The sequence below is a fragment of the Lacerta agilis genome, chromosome 14 (assembly GCF_009819535.1).
Source record: "Lacerta agilis isolate rLacAgi1 chromosome 14, rLacAgi1.pri, whole genome shotgun sequence".
NCBI classification, from domain to species: Eukaryota; Metazoa; Chordata; class Lepidosauria; order Squamata; family Lacertidae; genus Lacerta; species Lacerta agilis.
The window spans coordinates 29,735,426-29,754,796 of record NC_046325.1 but is presented as its reverse complement, the minus strand read 5'-3'; the positions used below and the strand labels follow the sequence as shown (position 1 = coordinate 29,754,796).

The following is a 19,371-nucleotide window of genomic DNA, read 5'->3' as shown; positions in this document are numbered from 1 at the left end:
AAATAAACCAAACTGCAATCAGTGTAGCTAGCGCCTTCCCGTTTCAGTATTTATCCCTATGGGGAGGGTGAGAAACTATGGCTGCACTTTGAGGTGGGGTTTATTGCATTAATTTTACTAGGGCTTCTGTTTACTAGGGATTTCTAATGTTCCTTTTACCGGCTGCTGTGGCTCTTTGATCGATAGATAGTGCCGCCGTGCCAAGCTAAATTTCAAACAACAGGAAATACCTGTATGCTAAGGATGCCGCCCCAAATTCCTTCACCTGAAATTGCAACACAACACACTCCCACAAGTCTCCTGGTTAATGGGGCTGCAAGCCAGAATTTTCCTGGAAACAATTAACATGGAAATGAGCACTAAATTGCCACTAGGCCGCAACGTATTCCCACAAGTGTCTTTTGCCTCTTGCGAGATTATCCCTTGGAAACGCGGAAATTGCCCAGTAAAGAGGAAAATGGACTAAAGGTGTTGTCTGAATGTAGCCAAAGCCTAGCTTTTTTGGCGGGAAGATCCCTAACGATCCTCTATCCCAACTGCGAGGAACCTGTGGCTCTTCAGGAATAGTCAGGGGTGCTGGGAGTTGGGAGTCCTAACAATGTCTGGGGGGCTACAGGTTCCCTGTCACTTCGTCTGGTCTCTTCAATGGTTCAAATGCTTGCTTGCAGAAGGCAGCTGGAGCAATCTCTTCTGTAGCGCTTCTGCTTGGGGGTGAGCAGGAGAAAACACGGACCACAGCTGAATACGATCTAGCAGGGGTGGCTAACCACTTCAGGGGCCTCATGTCAAGGTGGGTGCGGCCAGTTTTTGATAAAATTGGGGCAGGGGAGCTCGGAGGGGCCTTAAAACATTTTGTCATCAGACTACCACTTTATAATTATTTTAAAGTTTGTTTGTTTTGTTTTTTAAATGGAAAGCCCACCCCCACCCCAAATAGAATCTTATGGCATCTCAGATTTTTAAATGAAATTATTATTTTTAAAATGATAAATGTTGCGAGTTGCAGAGGCTACACAAAAAAACCTGGGGGGCCGACAAGCCACAGGTTAGCCTCCCCTTGCCTGTGTGGAAGAAAGAGGGCTGCGATGTGGGTGGTCTTTCGGAAGGGAGCTGCGTTGCAAAGCCTCGTGACCGCACACTTCCGTCTCCAAATTAAGGCAGTAGAGTCCATTTCCACCACATCACTAACCTTTTTAGAGCTCAATTTGAGCCAACTCTGGAACATGTGAAAAACAAGGAAAAGTGCCCCCCCCCGAGAACCATGTCCTGAGTCCCTGACAATGATCCCTCAACCACAACTAGCCTTTGCACCCATTTGGAGACAGGGTTAAAGGCTTCCAGGCAGGCTTTATAAACTCTGCCACCTCTCTGTCTGACCAGAAGTCATTCCCATTAACCACCACCACCAGTTCCTGTGCCACTCGAACACTGGGAAAATGTGCATTTAAGAAGAAGCTGTTCAGTAGTCAGGTCTGGCTCAGAACACCCAACACAGGACGAGTGCCGTGGTTGGGACTGACAGCAAGCAGAGAAGGGGGCCTGCCAATAGCGAGTCTCTTCTCACACAGCCCTCAAGCGGTTGTGCTGCACTGCAGAAGGGTAATACTTGAGAAATATCTTCCTGGCTATGTCCAGCGTGTTGCCCGTGGCCTTGGCTGGGTACCGCTTCCCGTTGTAAATAAAGCCCCTCTCCACCTGGAAGACGGCTTGGTTGAAGTGGTTCTGGTGGAAGGGGGTTCCAGTGTTGAGGCACTCCACCAGGGTGGACACAAACAGACTCCAGCGCACCCCGTAATAGTCCAGCACCAGCCCTCCGAACTGCTTGTTGGCGTAGTCCAAGATGTTGCCGTTGGGCCCCCAGAGCGTCAGCTGGTTGCGTGCGTTCAGGTCGTAGAGGCCCGCCTCCTGGTCGCTGGTGGCCGACAAGCGGGCGGCTTCCAGCCACCGCCCGAGCAGAAACCGCCTGTCGCTCGACAGGAGGCTGTCCAGCTCCGGGAGGAGGTCGTAGACCAGAATGCCGCCCGCCGTCAGCAGGCGGGAGAGCATGCGGCTCTGGAAAGCCTGCTTGATTTCCAAGTAATACCGGCTCACCAGCTGCTGCATGGCCTGGCGCGTCACGTCAACCAGGTCGTAGCAGAAGGTGCTGCTGGCACCGAGCACGTCGACAGAGCTTTGCAGCAGCCGCCAGGCCTCGTAGACGTCGCTCTCGTTGTACCAGAGCTCCGTGGTCATCCGGAAGGAAGGGCGGTGCACTAGCGGGCTGCGGTTGTGGTTGGTGTACGGCCCCGAGGAATTGTAGGCGCTTTGGAGAAGCAGCTGCCAGGCCGCGGCTGCCTGGGCGTTGCTGGCCCCGTAGCGCTGCGTGGCGTAATCGGACACCCACCGCCGGAGGTCCAGGGGCTCCTTGCACCAGCCCAGGTCGGTCATGAGCTCATACATCACGTCGTTCTGCTCGATGCCTTCGGGGGTCAGGCCGATGCCCACCATGGTGGAGTTGGGGAAGCCCCGGGCAGCAAAGGGGCCCCGGTTGACGCTCTCCGCCGTGCCGAAAAGGCCGTGGTTGCCGCCGAAGTTGTGCAGCATGCACCAGATAAACGGCTGCCCGTAGAAGGACTCTGTCCAGGGGTAGACGGGCTTGGATTCGGCAAAGAGGTCCAGCACCACCATCCTGCCAAGGGGCACGCCCTGGAGGAGGGCGCGGACTTGGGCCGGCTGCCAGAAGTCGGGCTGGTGTTGGAAAAGCCAGCCTTGCATCAGCCATATGGCACGGGGGTCAGCTGTGGAGAAAGACATTGGCAATTAGCGCAAGGCAGAGGGGCTGACAGTTGCTTCTGCTTGGGGAACCTCTAATGTACTTCCACCCTGGACTCCTTTCATTCATTCATTGAGGACATCGATTTCAATTAAAATTATATAGGTCAGCATCCTGGCTTCCTGCTGCAAAATGCCTGCAAAATATGGTTAGCTCTTTGGTGCCAAATTCTCCGCAGGAGAGCAAATACTTGCAGAACAACAATGTCTAGGAGACAGTAATTCTGCAGTGGAAAGCTATGCCTTATCTAGTACATCCCATAAACATCATCTGAGAGGCTACAATGCTGCCATAGAAGGGCTTGCCTGAGAAGACCAGGGTTCAGGCTATGAAATTTGGTGGCCAACAGCAAGTCACCTTCTCTCGGCCTAGACTACTGCAGAGGGTTGTTGGAAGGATATACAGTAACATGAAAATGGTAGGCATGCTGCTCCGAGCAACTTGGAAGAAGGATGATATAAGAATGTGGTTATAAAGAAAACAAATAAATGCAGCCAAGATCTGCATAAAAAACGGGAGATAAGCTAGCCATGGTATGATCAGGATGATATCAACAGTGGATGGCACAAACGTGGAGTTTGCAACGATGCAGTTCCCGAGTTTTGAAAAATAGCATGTTAAAAATAATAATAGATTTTTAAGGCTCAGAAAATGTGTAGCGAGTGCCTAGCAAAGTCTATAAAAGGGGGGGGGGGTCTTAGCCACAATGTGAAAATTCTCTGCAAGACAGAAAGGCTTCTTCAGCCTACTAGGTAAAGGTAAAAGTAAAGGACACCTGGACAGTTAAATCCAGTCAAAGGCAACTATGGTGTTGTGGTGCTCATCTCGCTTTCAGGCCGAGGGAGCCAGAGTTTGTCCACAGACAGCTTTCCGGGTCATGTGGCCAGCATGACTAAACCGCTTCTGGCGCAACAGAACACCGTGACAGAAACCAGAGCGCACGGAAACACCGTTTGCCTTCCCACCGCAGCGGTGCCTATTTATCTACTTGCACTGGTGTGCTTTCAAACTGCTAGGTTGGCAGAAGCTGGGACAGAGCAATGGGAGATCACCCCATTGCGGGGATTCGAACTGCTGACCTCCTGATCGGCAAGCCCAAGAGGCTCAGTGGTTTAGACTACAGCGCCACCTGCATCCTCTCCAAGTTACACAGCTACCCAAATGTGGGCTAAAGTGAGAGCCAGTGTGGCATCACAGTTAGAGTGTTGGACTATGACCTGGGAGACCAGGGTTCAAATCTCCACTCAGCCATGAAGCTCTCTGGGTGACTTTAGGCCAGTCTCCCTTAGCTTGACCTACCTCCCAGGGTTGGCGTGAAGATGAAAAGGGGAGGAGAACCCCATACACCACCCACCCTGAGCTCTGTGGAAGATAAGCATAGTATATAAATGTCATAAAAGATGAGGCGACTGGAGGAGAAACTTGTGCATGTGTGCATGTACGGAGGGGAACCAAGAGAACCCGTCACATCCTACCTCCCGTCATGGAGCGGAAGACAGCTGCGCTGACCTGGGACAGGTAGGCGGGATCCGATGAGAGCGGGCGCATCTCGTTGAAGGTGTCGGCGCTGTACACGTGATCCGTACCAAACTCCCTGGTCAGTTCTTTCAGGAAGAGGGTCCCGATGACCTGGAACATGGGGTCTTCGGGCGACAGGAGGTAGGAGCAGGAGTAGGTGCAGTCAAAGTGACTCCAGCTCCCCATTCGTGTGGCGTTGGCCCGGGGGAAAACCCTTAAAGCACGGGAAAGAAATCCAGGAAGGAATTGTGGCACCAACCGCTGTTTCACATTTGATTGTGCGCTAAACGCTGCACAGCTAAACAGTTTCCGCCAGAGAGCTCAGAGGCAAGACTAAAAGAAGAAACTCTAAAGCAGGGGACAGCCAACATTGGGTGCCTTTCTGACACAGCTGGACTACAACTCCCATCATCCCTCATCAGTGAGCATGCTGGGAGTTGGAGTCCACTGATATCCAAAGGGGAATGCAATAGCTCTCTCTGCTTTGAAGGGGAAATAAATGATGATGATAATGATAACAGAGTTTTATGCTGCCCATCTGCCAGGGTTGCCCCAGCCCCCTGGGCAGCTTCCAGCAAATTAAAACATCAAACACAGTAAAGCATCACACATTTAAAAAGATGGGAAGGGAAGGGAAGGGAAGGGAAGGGAAGGGAAGGGAAGGGAAGGGAGGGAAACCCCCCCCTCCCCAATCTTTCAGGGCTGTGCCAAAATCACTGCTGTATTTGGGAAGGGCCGTAGTTGAATGGCCGAGCTTCTGCTTTGCATGCACAAGTTCCCAGCATCTCCCGATACAGTGGAACCTTGGTTGTCGAATGCTTTGGAAGCCGAACGATTCAGAACCTGAATGCCGACAACCCGGAAGTGAATGCTTCCTTTTTCAAACAATTTCTGAACGGCTTCTGAGCCTCGTTTTTCATTTTTACCCCATTGATTTTGCCACTAGCCCATCGATCCTAGGTTTTCGAACTTTTCGGAAGCCGAACGGTCTTCCGGAACGGATTAAGTTCAAAAACTGAGGTTCCGCTGCAATGCTGGGAATGTCCCATGTCTGAAATTATGGAGAAGAAGAAGAAGAAGAGTTTGTATTTGATATCCCACTTTTCACTACCTAAAGGAGTCTCAAAGCGGCTAACATTCTCCTTTCCCTTCCTCCCCCACAACAAACACTCTGTGAGGTGAGTGGGGCTGAGAGACTTCAGAGAAGTGTGACTAGCCCAAGGTCACCCAGCAGCTGCATGTGGAGGAGCGGAGACACGAACCCGGTTCCCCAGATTACGAGTCTACCGCTCTTAACCACTACACCACACTGGCTCTCACTGGAGAGCTGCTGCCGATCAGCGTAGGAAATGCCGAGCTAGATGGATCGACGGCCTGAATCTGTGTAAAGCGGCTTCCTGTGTCCCAACCTTCTGGCCTCTACCCCCCCCCCCACAACTGCAAGCCCTCCTTCATCTCTTTCATAATGATTGTGCATTCAGCCATACCCCCCATGCATTCTGATCACGGGTGTGAGAGAACTGGCTGCAGAAGTGAGGAGCAATACACACTTGCACAGGCTCAGAGGCCTCTCAAATGTCTCTGGGCCACAGCCTCTTTCCACTTCCCATGGAGGGCCTAATTTGGCCTGTGTGTCCCTGCAGCTAGATGATGGTTTGATTTGGTATAATGTGGTTTCCTATGTCCCTTTGCCGCCTGCATTGCATTCCTGCTTGTGATGCATGACCGACCTTTACCTTAAGATGCCGCGAGGGACGTATCCTGAGAAGGCAGGCAGCACTGTCAGCATCCCCAGGCTCCGCATTCTCTCCAGGATCCTGTACTGGGAAGGCAAAGAGGGCAGGATGGAGCAGTGCAATGAGGCCTGGGGAAGGATTCATACTGTGCCCCGATATTCCCACCCACTAGTCCCAGAAGAACGCCCACATTTTAGGTAGGCCTCTGTCGATTCTGTTGGCTCAGCTACACGTGGTGCCAAAGATTGAATATTTGCTGGGGGTTTTTTTCATTTCTTTCCCTTCTCTCTCACTTTCTCTTTCTTTAGTAAAGATAAAGGGACCCCTGACCATTAGGTCCAGTCGTGGACGACTCTGGGGTTGCGGCGCTCATCTCGCTTTACTGGCCGAGGGAGCCGGCGTACAGCTTCTGGGTCATGTGGCTAGCATGACAAAGCCGCTTCTGGCGAACTAGAGCAGCGCACGGAAACGCTGTTTACCTTCCCGCTGGAGCAGTACCTATTTATCTACTTGCACTTTTGACGTGCTTTCAAACTGCTAGGTGGGCAGGAGCTGGGACCGAGCAACGGGAGCTCACCCCATCGCGGGGATTCGAACCGCCGACCTTCTGATCAGCAAGCCCTAGGCTCTGTGGTTTAACCCACAGCGCCACCCGCGTCCCTTCCCCCCCTCTCTTTCTTTAGGTCTCTCCTTTTCTCATCTTTTCTTCTTTCGGTCTTTGTTCTTTTCTAGGTAGCTGTTTCCTCTTCATATATTATAAAAAGATACTTCGCAATGGGTGTGAATTTTGTATATCTATGAACAAGTATCAACAAATAAGGGTTTTGTTTTAAAAATAATAATAATAATTATCAGGTGTTTCAAAATTCAAAAATATTGGAACTGTATTAATGAAAAGGCAACTGGCCTTTGGGCTAAAAAGTGTTATACAAATATACAATAATGACGACAGCTTTAAAAAAAAACCCCAAAAAGATTGATGATTTGGTTACCTGAATTTTCTTTTTACCCAAGTGAAGCTATTGGTGCCACAAATTAGCTCGCGCACTAGAGAAGGGTGTGTGTGTGTGTGTGCGCGCGCGCTTAAACCAGGAATTGGGAACCTGTGGCCCTCCAAATGCTATTGGACTACAATTCCCATCATCCTTGACCAACTGCCATGTTAGCTGGGGCTGATGGGAATTACAGTCCAACAACATCTGGAGGGCCATAGTCCCTCATTCCTGGTTTAAACGTTTCCCCTTGTAGTTTTCTGAAACTCAGACTCGACCACCACCCCGACCCCAATTCCTCTTCTGAAACGGTTGATAGCCCCGCAGGCAAAATAATATATAGATTTTAGACCCCCACATACCCTGCTTTATAAGTGAATGGGGCAGATAGGTGATTAAACAAACATGGCTGCCCTTGGGTCAAGTTTGTCTCTTTATTAGCACATTACATCATGCTTCTGCCACCTTGGGCTGAGACAGCAGTGGATCTTTCTACAAATAATGATGGGGGAACACTGAAGGGGGGGGGGGAAACAAGCTCCAAAGGTAAGAACTAGAAAAGGAAACAGAATGTAAGAATATAAGAAAAACCCTGCTGGAAAACAAGAAAAGGTCCATGGAGACATAAAATCATAGAATTGTTGTAAGAATTTTAAGTTCTAAAACATAGAATAAATATTCATAAATGCATACATATCTAAATATATGAACCATGTGTCTGAAATAGCATGGGAGAGCAATCCTGAAGCCATTTTGACTCTCCCGTTGACCTCAAATATTCCTCTGCATTAAGGGAGGCAAATAGGGAAAGCCTCCCCATTGTCTTTTTGCTTGCAGATCCTGTCTTAAGGGCGTATTTGTGTATGAATAGGGTGAGCCTGTGACCTGGATTCAGGAACTAAAGTATTAACGTCACAACAGAATGGCCAGGCTGCCCAGGTAAAACAATCAGTGACCATTATCAGGTATCCTTCTGTGTTGTATGTATGATTTTTTTTGGGGGGGGGTGGTCTTGGGCTACAGGATGGGCAGTTTCAAAAGTCTATATAAGGGCTTGTGCACCATTGTTCAGGGTTCTCCCCCCTCTTGCATGTGGTGGGTGGGGACCCTGTTGCAATAGTTCCTTTAATAAAGATCACGTTTACTAGCCGCTTTGCTTCTCAATATACTCTGGTTGGCCTCTGTTATTTTCTCCTACCAATAGGGAACCCACTTAAGGACTTTAAACGACAGGCTTCCTCAAACTCGGCCCTCCAGGTGCTTTTGGCCTACAACTCCCACAATCCCTAGCTAGCAGGACCAGTGGTGAGGGATGATGGGAATTGTAGTCTCAAAACATCTGGAGGGCCGAGTTTGAGGAAGCCTGCTATACGGGCTCTGGAATACCCCATAAGGGAAAAGGAGCAGGGTTTTTTTCTTATAACAGAATAATAAAAGCTGGAAGGGACCTTGAGAATCACATAGTCCAGCTCCCTGGTAGTCCAGCAACCTGTTCTCACAGTGGCCAACCAGATGCCTACAGGATGCCTGAAAGAGCAGGACCTGTGTGCCATAGTACTCTCCCCACCTGAGATTCCCACAAAATGGTGGAGGTAGGACTCAGCCATCATAGCTAGTAGCCTTATCCTCCACGATAAACATAGGCCTAGCGCCGCCGCCACAACCACAACAATCAGGCCCAGGTACCTGCAGGTAGAGCTGCTTCAGTTGCCACGAGAGGGGCAGTGGCCCCGCCCAGGTGTGCAAGTTCCCCATCCGGTTCCAAGCCAGAAATGCTGGTCCAGTGAAATACTCATCAATTTCTGACTGGTTCAGGCCCAGGGAAAAATATACCTGGAAAGAAGAGAAGGGGGATGTTGAACTTCAGTTGCCATCAGCTGCTTTGGCAGGCTTTTCCCCCCTGGTATGAAAAGTGCTTCTAAAATATTATCACGGTTCATTGTTTTTCTGTTTAAACGAGATACTCCACCCGCTGCCAGACGGCCTCCTGCCCGGTGAATGCCAGCGCCATGTTGATGCCGTGAAGTGCCATCCAGTCGATCTCCTGTTCCCAGCGGTCCCAGTTCCACCACACGTAGGAGTAGCTCTGGGTGCAGACATTCTGGTAGAAGCGGAATCTTGGAAGAAAGAACAACGGAACTCTTAAGCACTTGCAAGCTGTTCATTATCTATCCATTCGTTCGTCTTTCTTGTCTTGGGCTTGTCTGAAATCAGGGACTCCTTAGAAGTCATTTTTCTACAAGCAAGCCTCTTTATGTTTAATGGGGTTTACCCCCAGGTAATATACTAATGGTCAGGAGTCCCTTTACCTTTACCCCCAGGTAAGTAGGTGCAGCTTTGCATCCCAGGCTTTGGTTTAGGGCCTGCACTGGGGAAAAGCACAGTTATTTTGCCTTTAACAGTTATGCAGCAGGCAGAACTTAATAGGTTCAGTATTTTATAGTATGCAACTACAATTATGGGGAAAGCATTGCCACTTTGCATTCTGTCAAACATTTTATTACATATGTGGCCACCGATTTACTTTTTGGGCCTTACCCCCCGCCTTCAAACAATGACACATACAGTGGTACCTCTGGTTACGTGCTTAATTTGTTCCAGAGGTCTGTTCTTAACCGCCAGAGCACGATTTCTGTTCTTATCCTGAAGCAAAGTTCTTAACCTGAAGCGTTATTTCTGGGTTAGCGGAGTATGTAACCTGAAGCGTATGTAACCCAAGGTACCACTGTATTTGCATATAATACAGCACAGATATAAACCTGTGTCCTCTTTTATGAGTCAGAGGGCCATATAATGTACTGGGGCCAGAAAATCCTGTTCTGGGTTGAGGGAGAAGGAAGGAGAACAACAAGATGCACACAAGCAGGTCCACAAAGGAGGGGTCAACAAAGGAAGCGGTACAATGGACTCAAAGTCAAGGCAAGTCTCACTAGGCAGCACTTGCTAAAATAAAATACCAGAAACTGGGAGGGATATCTTAAAGGCAGATTGCCAGCAGTCAGGGAAAGCAAATTAGCAGAAGCTGAAAAGTGCTACTAATAAATATTATTTTAAAAATCTAGGAAAATAAATAAACAGCAAAGTTGCATAATTTATACAGGTTGCAGAATGCTTTTTTATACACCTCCCCCACCTTTTAGCAGCTTTTGTTTGTACTTTGGTTATTCTATAGCCACTGTTGTAGTTTTGTCTCCCAAATAGCCATGGTTGGCAATTGCAATAGTACAAGGCCAGTGAGGAGGAGCTGTAGGTAAGGTTGTGCTTAAGTGTTAATAGTACTCATAGTACTGATAGGTGAGGGAAATAAATTTGCTCAGTTTGCATTTTCATGCTGATGGTCCTAACTCACTTCCTGAGAACCAGCAATCCTTTGAAACCTGCACTTCCCCACATTTTGTGTTTTCCAACCAAAAAGAGTGTGCAAAAAAAGTAATGTGTTAGTGAAAATTGCATCTAGAACTACATGACATGAGAGGAAAGTGCTTGCAAAAACGTGCACACCGCACACAAATATGCAGACACGTTAGGAGAAAGGTACCTCAGAAATGTGTAAGGAATTTCCAGGCACAGATTTAAAAGAAAGAAAAAAATTGTACACCGATCCAGAAATGGGGGTGAGCTGCCTGGACTCAAGTTTGGGGGGGAAAAGTAAGCAAGCTGAAATGGACACATTTGTCTACCCTTAGTGGCACAAGAGGGGACATGGGTGGCGCTGTGGTTTAAACCACTGAGACTAGGGCTTGCCGATCATAAGGTTGGTGGTTCGAATCCCCGTGACGGGGCGAGCTCCCATTGTTCGGTCCCAGCTCCTGCCAAACTAGCAGTTCAAAAGCACGTCAAAGTGCAAGTAGATAAATAGGTACTGCTCCAGCGGGAAGGTAAACGGCGTTTCTGTGAGCTGCTCTGGTTTCGCCAGAAGCGACTTAGTCATGCTGGCCACATGACCCGGAAGCTGTCTGCGGACAAATGCCGGCTCCCTCGGCCAGTAAAGCGAGATGAGCGGCGCAACCCCAGAGTTGTCCGCAGCTGGACTTAACAGTCAGGGGTACCTTTACCTTTACCTAGTGGCACAAGGCCTTACACAGGTCAGTTGCACTTGCAAGCACGCTAATGCCGCAACACCCAAAGGTACCACTGCACAAGAACTCTGTTCCGAATTTACTTTCACCCGGCGCAGGTTGAGAAACTGGGTGGCAGGAGTACTAGAGTGATGCTAACTACGCAGTTGTAGTCCACACTGCGATGTGTGTTATGTAAACAACACATTTATGATCGGTCCAAGTGCTTGAGATTAGCTGCCTTGGCTCAGGGGCCAAGTCCCCAGGTTGTTCTTCCTTTTCAAGCGGCACAAACAATTGAGTCACGCAAAGACTCTCCTCACCCTGCCAACCTCTCTGTGTCCTCGCCAGGACCTTTGTCCGCCTACAAGCCAAGGGACAGCTCCTCTAACGAGGCCCCGGGTCATTCCTCCCCCTTCCACCCACAAGAGTGTCAAGATTAATTGAGCTGATCTTTGAAATAGCGGGACCCATAGTCCAACTGACGTGACATCCAACACGCAAAGGAGCACAACTGCACAGATGGAACTGCTGGATCCAGTCGAGCGGTGAAGAAAGGGAAGGGCAAAAGCATCCCCCTCCCCAAATCCATTTGCTTACCACTGCTATTCAAAGCAGGCAAGGTAATGGACACAGGATGCCCTACAAATGGGGGGAAACAGTTCCTCCCCTCTCTAATTTTAGATTTGCTAATTCAGAAACACTACAAACATCCACAGCTAAGAGTAAGCTAACGCGCTACAAACAGAACTGATGCTGCTGCCTTCTTTACAAAACATGTCCCAGACTTAGGGTGCACGCACCCCAAGGTTGTATCTGGATTAGGTATGGTCAAGGCACTGTAAAATTTCTGAGCAGTCCATGAAAATGTAGAAGAGCTGTAGCTGCTCTGCATGTAGAATGTCCCCAGGCTCAATCCCCAGCGTCTTCGGAGAGGGCTGAGAATGTTCCGGAATGTCTGAAACTCTGCCAGCCAGGGCAGACAACACTGACCTACATGGCCCAATGGTCTGACTCAGTAAAAGGCAGTTTTCCATGTTCCCTGTAGTTATGTTTTAATAGCCACTCCATTAGAAACCAGAAAGATGATCGTTAACTTCTCTTTTGACAACTCGCGGCTTGAGCGTGACTTATGACTGTTCTTTCCTCCTCTCTAATGTTTTGAGACATCAGTGTGCATTGCGCTGGAGACAGCAACATTAAAAGAGAGAGAGAGAGGGAGGGAGAGATCCCAGTGAATTACAACCTAATAAATCCAGATGTTGCACACCCAACTCCCAACAGCCTCAGCCAGCATGGTTATTGGGTGAGGAATGATGGGAGCTGTAGTCTAGCAACACGCAGAGAACTGCAGATTTTAAGTCAATGATACTGAAAGCACACACGAGGGGTCCGTACAGTTGTGATGGCTACGCCCCCCCAAACACAACACATGCACTGGTGACAACCCCTTCACACAGTTAACCAGTGTGTAATCACTCGGGCAGAACCAGGTGGTACCATGCTATGACTCCCTGACGTGTGTTTTCAACACATGAGGGGTGTTGTGTGAACTGTCCTATCAAGACCTAGTGTAGGGTGGTGGCTGAGAAAAGTGAACCGAAAGTCATCAGGTGTTTTTTTTTTTAATTAAAAAAAAAACTCACTTCCTCCAGAAATCCATTAAGAAGCTTAGTCAAACCACTCTTTCATAGCTCCAGCATTTTTCTCAAAGGTAGGTGTGGAGAACCTGAGGCCCTCCAGATGAACTGCAGCAGCCCTTAGCAAGCATGGCCAAAGGATGATGAGAGTCGTAGTTCAACAACTTTTGGGAGACCAGAGCTCCCCACACCTGCTCTCAGGGGATGCTAATCCTGACCCACCTTACTGGTTTGTTGTAATTGCTAAGATCATGTACGTGAAGCACTTTTGTCATTAGTGCTTTATAATTGCTAAGTATTATTAAAATTTAGGCGAGCGCATGCAATGGGAAGACAAGACAGGAAGGAAAATGAGAGAACAAAGAAGGAGCACAAGCAAACATAACTACACATATTTAGGCTTCCTTCCCACCCTGCACCCCGCCCCGTTGTGGATGGAGACTAAAGGAGGAAAATTATGGAAATTGAGCTAGGATTAGAAGGAAGAGAGCACTTTCCCAGGGAAGGACTTCTTTTCTTTTTAATGTCAGAGCAAAACAATTCAAACACACACAGCCTGGGTATGGCCCCAAGGAGAACTGGGCCACACATGCTTTTCTTTCTAAAATGTTTAATTAGCACCTCCCAAATATTTTCTGCAAGTGGCAAGCAAGGTTCTCTTTCATAATGGGAACAGCTGGGGGGAGGGTTGTGTGTTCCTCCCCTTTTTTTAAAAAATGTAGGTTTTCTAACAGATCACTTTTATATCTACGTTGCAGTATTTGCCAACTGTAAACATTGCCTCTAAAAAGAGGTTTAGCAGATGGGACAAGGTGTAGAAAATCAAGTTGTAGCTCAGTGGTAGCTTGGTAGAGCATCTGGGAGCCTGGAAAGCTTCAGCCAATCTATGTTGATAATGCTGAATTTGAAAGACCAATGGTCTGGTGAAGTACAAGGCAGCTATGCCATATTTCTATTTCTTTAAAAGAAAAAACCCCCAGCAGAAAAAGCAGAACCTGAAACTCCAATGTCCCTGTGAAGCAGACCTTGGAAAGCATACTAGTATTTATGTAGCAAAGATATACTAGCGGAGGGAGAAGTCACTTTGTGCATGCTCAGAAGTAGTTCTCTCCCCTCCCTCACTTCAACCAAAGCTGGAACTAGGATTGCCATGTTGTGGATGACAAGACACCCTCTGCCTTAAACAACTACTTAACAGTCAGAAATTCAACAAGTACATCTTTCCCAGTCACTGCATCAGGGAAAGTTGCACCTGTTGGATTTCATTTTTACCTGAAGCTGTTCAAAGGCTCAAAGTTTCAAGTCCAATAAGACCAGGGGCAAATTTAATTGGAACAGAGCTCTGTTTTCTGGACATGCTCAGAGACTTTAAAAAAAAAAAAAAAAAAAAACTTCCCACGTGCAAACAGGGAACACAAAATCATTTGCTCTCCTCCTTCGCCATCGAATCACCTGTTGGGGCTGGTGACGATTATCTCAGTGGGTACCGGCGGCAGGCTATCCGGCAGTCGGAGCTGCTTCCCAGACCAGGAGACATGGCAACCGCAGTAGTCCTTTAGGTACTTGTAGATTCCCGAGGCGGCGGCCACGCCGCTGGATCCAGCTACGTTTACAACGCCCGGCGCCCTCGAGCTCAGCCGGTAGGTGTCAAGCCCGCCGGGCCCGGCCAAAGACCGGTTGACCGACACCGAGAAGGCGGAGGCAGCCCTCGGGCCCAGCAGCCGCTCCAGCAGCTCCCGTACCGCCACTGCCTGCCGTGCATCGTCCGTCCCCGGCTGCAAACGGGCAACCGAGTCCCACGGGGGACGGGATGCAGCAGCAACTGCCGCCACCGTCGCCCAAAGAAACAACAACCGGGGTAGCGCCATCGCAAGGCCCCCGCTGGGAAGCAAAAACGGAGCCAACGTTCCAAAGAACCGTCCTCTCCCGCGCGCTTTAGCCAATCGCCGGCCCAGCAGCTGCTGGGCGTCCTTCTTATGAGCCAATCGGGAGCCAGGCCACGCCCCTAGACACCAAGCCGTAGGCAGACCTGTGTAAACGAAAGTGCCCACGTTCGAACTACACAGAGTTCTTCAGCTCTCTGTGGAAAGGGCAGCTCGGCTTCCTTTTATGTGAGGGCAGGACGTGAACTCCAGTTCTGGACGCGAGGGATAAAGGAGGAGGTGCTTCTGAACATTTACAAACTACGTTTCTCTCACCACTGGAGTAATTGCTATCACACACTTTAGTAAAAACTGATACTGGGTCTGTAGGAAAACTCAGTCAGTAGAGCATGAAACTCTTAATCTCAAGGCAGTGTGTTCAAGCCCCACGTTGGGCAAAATATTCCTACATTGCAGGGGGTTGGACGAGAAGATGATGACCCTTATGGTTCCTTCCACCTGCACAATTCTGTGATTAATGACTAGAAATTTAGATAGCAAATGTACTTTGCAAGTGGTCAGTTGCTACTCCCCTCCCCCCCTTTTTTTTACTGCTCCCCACATTGTGTTCCTCATTTTGGGCTTCCCCAGGATTAGCTCGTGGCAATTTTCCATCAGAAAACATATGAGTAAATGCTCTTGGAATGCAGTCACTGGATGCTGATCACAGAGAAAGTGGAAAGAACCAGAGAGAGAAGTTCCCCATCGCTCTGAAAAACGGAATCGGCATCTGTATAGGGATGTGGCATGAACTCAGACTTGGCACCAGTCAGTTCTGGTATGGCTTTTTGATTTCCCTTCCTTCATGCCTACCCTATTGTAGAAATTTAGATTTCAGGATGTTTAGGGGTAGGGACCTATCTTAGGAAGATGGGAAACTGCCCAATACCGAGTCAGACTATTGATCTATCTAGCTCAATATTGCCTGTGCCAGCTTTCACCGACTGGGTGCCCGACAGGTATTGTTGGAGCCGTAGTCTTAACATCTGCAGGGCACCCGATTGGTGAAGTTTGGTTTACACTGACTAGCAGCAGCCTTCAGGGATTGCTGACAGGAGTCTCACTCTGCTGGGGATTGAACCAGGGTCCGCATGCAAAGCATGCCACTGAGGTACAGGCCTTCCCCATCTGTCTAATGATAGGGCTGGCCAAGATACCGGATCTGAAAAGGAATTTAGGCCTGGGAACTTGCTATCATCACAGTATGCAAAATGCTGTGATCATGAAGAGGAAACAGAAATCAGGAAGGCACCCCAAGAAGTGCTGTAGTAATAAGTGGTTTCAGTCACCATCACATAGACTATGTAAATGCATCTTCAGGTCACAGCAAAGGTAAAATTTCTATATATTCTAAGTGACAAAACAATACAAAATAAACAAATGTGTGGTATCTACACAGGTGTCAGAATCAAGCTTTACTTTGGATATAATAAATACTTTCTGTATTCACTTATGCAATGTATGTACCTGTATGTATGCATAAATAGTTTTAAAGCTCCCCCCCCAAACACAATATACTGCTAGACTTGGCTTTACTAGTACTGTCCTCTGCATGTTTACTGCCATTTAATCCAAATTCTGTGACACTGGCTATTTCAGGATATGAACCAATCCCAAATGCTTTGCATGGTGTGGACGATGGGATTTATTTGCCCTAAATGCTCACAAGCCATGTCCTCTGTAGGTTTCCTCATCTAGAGTAGCTGTGTGAAAACACTAACATTATTGTATTAAGTATAGAATATAATAGAGAACGTGTGTCCCCTCCCCAGCATTACGTAAATATTAAACATTATCAGTGCCAGAATTGTTTGTTTCTTTGAGCAACATTTTAAAAAGCTATCTGTTCTACTTTAGCAAACTACATATGCAAATTGGCCCTAGCTGTGACAGGCAAGTTTCCATAAGCCATTTCATGGTCAGCACTGGGAAAAGACCAGGCAGACTCTCCTTCTTAGCATTGCAATTTATGTTGTGAACCGCCCTGAGATCTATGGAGGATACAAATTATGAACAGATGACCTAGAAAAGAAAGAACAAACCCTGGCTTATTAAATAATATGGGTATTTAACCAAGCCTGCTGTCCAAAAAGCCAGAGCTACTGAAACATATGCAGTCACTTCGCTATTAAGTGTAAAGTTCCCAACAAAACCTACAATAGTTGGTCAAAAAAGAAAGCAACACACCTTTGATATTTCAGACATATTTATTATTTTTCCTTTTATGTATTTAAAAAATGGAATGGCAACATTATCGAAAGGCCCAGAGTGGTAGAATCAGGCCCTGCAATTGTACAGGTTAAGCACACAAATGTGGACATAAGGCAACAGTCACTTAAGAGAAGGCAAGTGGATCGTCACTCAAATGCTTCCCTCCCTCTCTCCACTCCTCTTTTATAAGGTTCCTCAGAGGCTTAAAGGACAAACAACTCCTCTGTAATTGAGAGGAGGAAGGGTGATGAGCATGCACAAGGTTGGAGGAAAAGACCTGGATGACGTGGAAGATCTTTGACTTACTTTCCCACAGCAACCTTCTTTTCTTATTCAAATTTGCAGCTGAGGGGGCTACATTTTACACCGAATACTCCAGGCAAAGTGTTAACCAGACACACACAGCCCCAACAAAACGATGACACTGACAGCAAGCACTTAAAACAGAGTATATTCCACCTGGGCAAATCACCCAGAAGCAGGTTGGACAACTGAGCACAATCTAGTTGTCCACCCACCCCCCAACTTTCCAACCCTCCTTTCCCATTACTCCATACCTACTGAAATGTTCGGGGAACCTTCGGATGTTGCTGAACTACAACTCCCATCAGCCCTAGCAAGTATAGTCAATGGCCAGGGATGATGGGAGGGGGCTAAATGTTCCCCACACCTGTGCAGGAAGGGAAAAGTGAGTGTGGGTGGGCAGCTCACACTCCCTGTATTAAATATACAGGCCACCAATAAAATGCCACTATTATCTGGGGCAGCCCCTCTCAACTTGGGGTTCCCAGATGCTCTCATTATCCCTGACCACTGGTCATCCTGGCTAGGAATGATGGGAGTTGCAGTCCATCAATATCTAGGGACCCAAGGTTGAGAAAAGCTGATCTAGGGTGTTACACATTTGTTTTTCTCACCACAAGACCCCAGAAATTATTGCAACAAAGGCCTGCAATTCTTAGTACGGGGTGGGTGAGTGGGGCTTCCAGATGCTGTTTAACTAAAACTCCCATCACTCCCTGACCTTTGGGCTTCGCTGACTAGGGCTGATGGGAACTGGAGTCCAATAAAGTCTTGAGGGCCCTGGTTCACCATGCCTGGCTCAGGGCGTTTAATGTCCTCACAATTGTACTCTCATGGCCAAGAGAAAAACAACTGGGTTATAATTTTGTTGCACCACATGGTGGCACAGATATTAAGCATCACAAAATTTATAGGGCGCCTGAGGAGTGCGGCTGTGCCAACTTGGCAACCTACCGAAAGACATCAGAACACCATGATCATTTTAAAGTATCTGGTTAACAGCAAAACTGGCTGCCTCTATTTTAGAAGAAGAAAACAAAGGCCCTCTCTATACCTCCTTTAAACCAAGGCATGAGAAACAGCAAATACGGCAGACACTCACAGATATATGCGTAGGAAAGTGCGTGTTGAAGACAGGCAGGCGGGTGGGTGGAGCTCCAGTGAGAGGGAAGGAATCACTGACACCACTGATACCGAGTCAGAGATGTGTTCCTGATTATTTCCCCCCCCCCAGCAAAGCTTGGCTAGTCTTGACAGAGGGTGTGGGAGAGTGTCTGTGTGCAAAAGTTGTAAGTGCAGAGGTGAACACTAAAGTCGGATGCAGTGGATCAAATAGGCGTGTGGATGTAAGTGCAGGACAAAAAAATAATCAGGAATGGGTCATACGTTGTGGATAGAGAAATCAGACAGCAAAGCAGGGGTGTCCAGCAGTGGGGAGGGGTCACAGACCTGCTAATTCTGGTCTGGTATGTGGAGAATTTACTACTACCACCACCAAGCAGCAGGGTGTAAAGTTCCAACCCAGCATCAGGCTTTTGGTAAACGTTGAGAGGGCAATAAACGTTGAGAGGGCAAAATCTGGCAACTGAGGCGCCTCCCCCCGGTACCCTTTACTTGTTTGTCCGCCTCATGCAGCTATATACTGGCTGCATTCACCTGGCAGTTCATTCCATTTTCATGACGTTTACCTAAAAGTTTACTTTCCACATTGTATTTGCGCTGTCACACAATGTAATATCCACTTCCGGAACCACAATGGGAACTATAGGGCAAGTTTAGCACTCATTTCCGCATTATTTGCAAATAGATTCTCTCCCCTCCCCGCAAAGCAAATTACACATAAATGAGCACTAAACTTTGCACCAAAGTTCCGGAAGTGGCTTTTAAGTCAGGTGAAAATTCGGATATAAAGTGGAACTTACCACTATTAGGGGAAAGTCATGAAAACGGAATGAGCTGCCTGGTGAAGGCAGTCACAATTTAGCCCAAGGTTCAAAAGGGGGTCCTTTCCTCTACAGCAGGGCTTTTCCGAAACGTGGGTATTTTTGGACATCCCTAGCTGGCAGGACCAGTGGTCAGGGATGAAGGGAACTGCAGTCCAAAAACAGCTGGGAAACACTGCTCTACAGGACAGGCCAACAGCATTCAAACAGGACAGTGGGAAGTTGTGAGCTAGCAA

The 19,371-nt window shown here is 48.1% G+C and overlaps 1 protein-coding gene across 1 annotated transcript; it reads right to left on the bottom strand.

The window, feature by feature from the left end:
* Nucleotides 1-945: 945 nt before the first annotated feature.
* NAGLU (N-acetyl-alpha-glucosaminidase) lies at nt 946-14,837 on the bottom strand. Its single transcript, XM_033170089.1, has 6 exons — nt 14,209-14,837; nt 9,028-9,175; nt 8,745-8,891; nt 6,067-6,152; nt 4,288-4,544; nt 946-2,777 (listed from the first exon to the last, which is right to left on the bottom strand). Exons 1-6 carry the CDS (start codon nt 14,622-14,624, stop codon nt 1,561-1,563), a joined length of 2,271 nt encoding a protein of 756 aa, XP_033025980.1. The 5' UTR covers nt 14,625-14,837; the 3' UTR covers nt 946-1,560.
* Between the last annotated feature and the right edge of the window lie 4,534 nt (nt 14,838-19,371).